At 63.7% G+C, this 2,260-nt stretch overlaps 1 protein-coding gene across 3 annotated transcripts; it reads right to left on the bottom strand.

Moving 5' to 3' along the window:
• Nucleotides 1-229: 229 nt before the first annotated feature.
• On the bottom strand, nucleotides 230-2,260 carry C2cd4c (C2 calcium dependent domain containing 4C). 3 transcript variants are annotated; one of them, XM_051177469.1, is made up of 2 exons: nucleotides 2,143-2,260; nucleotides 230-1,589 (listed from the first exon to the last, which is right to left on the bottom strand). In XM_051177469.1, exon 2 carries the CDS (start codon nucleotides 1,559-1,561, stop codon nucleotides 293-295), a length of 1,269 nt encoding a protein of 422 aa, XP_051033426.1. In that variant the 5' UTR covers nucleotides 1,562-1,589; nucleotides 2,143-2,260; the 3' UTR covers nucleotides 230-292. The 3 variants fall into 3 exon arrangements, with proteins under 3 accessions (XP_051033426.1, XP_051033423.1, XP_051033424.1); XM_051177466.1 differs by having other exon boundaries at nucleotides 2,010-2,244; XM_051177467.1 differs by lacking the exon at nucleotides 2,143-2,260 and adding an exon at nucleotides 1,681-1,914.

Genomic DNA, 2,260 nt, shown 5'->3' with positions numbered 1-2,260 from the left:
AAAAAAAAAAAAAACAAAGCAACAATGCCAGCCTCCACTCAGGGAACTCAGCTCAGAGTCCCAGCTGCCTTAGGTACCCGGGATCCTGAGACCGCTAAGAACCCCACAACTCTAGATGGAAGGGCCAGGCAGTATCGCGGGGGTAAGGGGTGCCGGCCAGCAGAGCACTGTTTTGAGCCTGCAGCGCATCCACTAAGAGAGACCCAGGAAAACACAGGCCCCGCCCACCCCACTCCCACCCCTGCCCCCACCCTCAGCTGAGCTCAGTGTGGAGGGGGAGGAGCCGGTGGCCTCACAGAAAGGGCAGCAGTGAGGTCAGTGGCAGTTCCTCCTCCCCCAGGAGTGTGTCCCGCTTGAGGCTGCTACCCTTATTGACCACCTTGATTCTGAGGGCCAGCTTGCGCACGCTGGCCGGTCCCAGGCCATCAAAGAAGAAGTCCTCGTTGAAAATGGGGTGGCGGCTGTTTTTGATGATGGTGCTCCGCTGCTTCTGCAGCTTCCCGGGCACCAGGCACAGCCCCACGCAGCAGTTGATACTCCGGGCATCACAAGGCCGGTCATACAGACCCTCAGCCGCCAGCAGGCGCACACGCAGGCGGGCTTGAGCCGCCTCGTACTCGGCCAGCAGCCTCACGCTGCCCCTGGTGCCCATCCGCACTGTGTGCTCTCCACGTGGTGCCTGGCCAGACTCAGGGCCTGGCTCTGGGGTAGCCCTGCGGGTCAAGCGGCGACGGACACCTGGACTAGTGTCTGGTGTGCTGTCATCGGCAGACAGGGAGCCATGGCGGCCCACCGAGTGTTTCAACTGGCTCACCTTGGCCTGGCTGTCCTGAGCGAAGCCCTTGAGCAACGACACAGAGCGAGAGAGTAGAGGGGACCCGAAGGGGGAGGACTCGGCAGAAGACCCCGTGTCACTTTCCCCACCACTGAAGTAGCGGCTAGGGCTCATCAGGCCCCCCCCAGCCTCCCGGGGGCCCCCGTCTCCCCCATTGGTCTTGGCACCTGCTCGCCGGCGCCCAGCACCAGGAGAGCCCACCTGGGCCAGGGCCCCGTGCTCACTGTGGAAAAGGGACTCCTTGCGTCTGGTGTGGGGACTCTCAGCCAGTGTGGCAAAGCCATAGGATGTCTGAGCCTTGGGCACAGAGGGCAATGACATGGCACCCTGTGCCTGGGGGTCGGCATTGGTGGCCTCCTCTGCTGTCCAGTCCTCGGCACTCTCTATCTGAATCACGTGTCGTGTGGCTGCCTTCAGCAGGCTCCTGCTCTCTGAGGCCAACTTGACTGGCAGCCGGGGGCTTCGTGGTGTTCGGCGGGGCCCAGGTGAGGCCAGGTTCTGCTCTGAGGTGGATGGACCCAGGTCTGCCTGCCCCTCGGCCTCTGTGGGGCCTGAGGGCAGCTTCGGGGGGATGAAGAAGTCCGGGATCTTGTCTGGCGTCAGCACATTGCTATATAGAGGGCCCTTGGAGACCTTGTCCCCAGCCTCACCACCCACCCCGCGGCTGGCTCCGTTGTCCCCAGACCCCCGAAGCCTTTCCAAGAACCACATGTTGGTTTTTCTCATGAGGGCAACAGGCAAAAGACCAAGGAGTCTGAGAAAAGAAACAGGGATCAGGGGTGACAGCTGTGCTCAAAGATCACCGTCAGGGCTGTCAGAGGGTGGGACCTGTGTGCACGGGTCACCTGTTAGGGTTACCAAGAGGTTGGCGTTTGTACCCAGGCGTCAACTGATTGTCAGCGCTGTCGGGGGCTGGCACTTGTACACAGAGGGGTCATCTGCCAGAGCCCCATGGGGTTGATAACTGGTTCAGGAGTCGCCACCTGTCAGGGTCGAAGTCAGCATAATGCAGGGTTACGCCGAGCGCTTGGGAAGCCTTGAGTAGTGTCAGCTCCTACGCCAGCTGGGCCCAGCCTGTATCCTGCTCACCTAGCCACCCACCTGAAGGGCTCGGGGTCTCCCCTAGGAACCACAGGCTTGAGCTGTCCCGGCCCCGCCCCCGGCTACCACCCACCTGTGGCTTCGCTCAGCTGCTGCGCCTTGCGTTGGGGGAGGAGGCGACTGTCCTGGGCCCGGCGCAGCGAGCTGACCGCGCCCCCGGCTCCCGGTGCGCGGAGTCTGAGCACCGCGGAGCGCGCAGGGCTCACCTGCCACGGGTTGCGGCGACTCCGGAATACCGGGCTCGGCTGCGGGCCCGGCGCAGCTGCGAGAGAGGCGGCAGTGCAGTGGCCAGCTCTGCGCTCGGCGCGGGAAACCGCCCACCAA

The sequence above is a fragment of the Phodopus roborovskii genome, unplaced genomic scaffold, assembly GCF_943737965.1.
Source record: "Phodopus roborovskii unplaced genomic scaffold, PHOROB, whole genome shotgun sequence".
Lineage (NCBI taxonomy): Eukaryota > Metazoa > Chordata > Mammalia > Rodentia > Cricetidae > Phodopus > Phodopus roborovskii.
The sequence above is the reverse complement of the archived record's forward strand: the minus strand, read 5'-3'. Positions and strand labels throughout refer to the sequence as shown.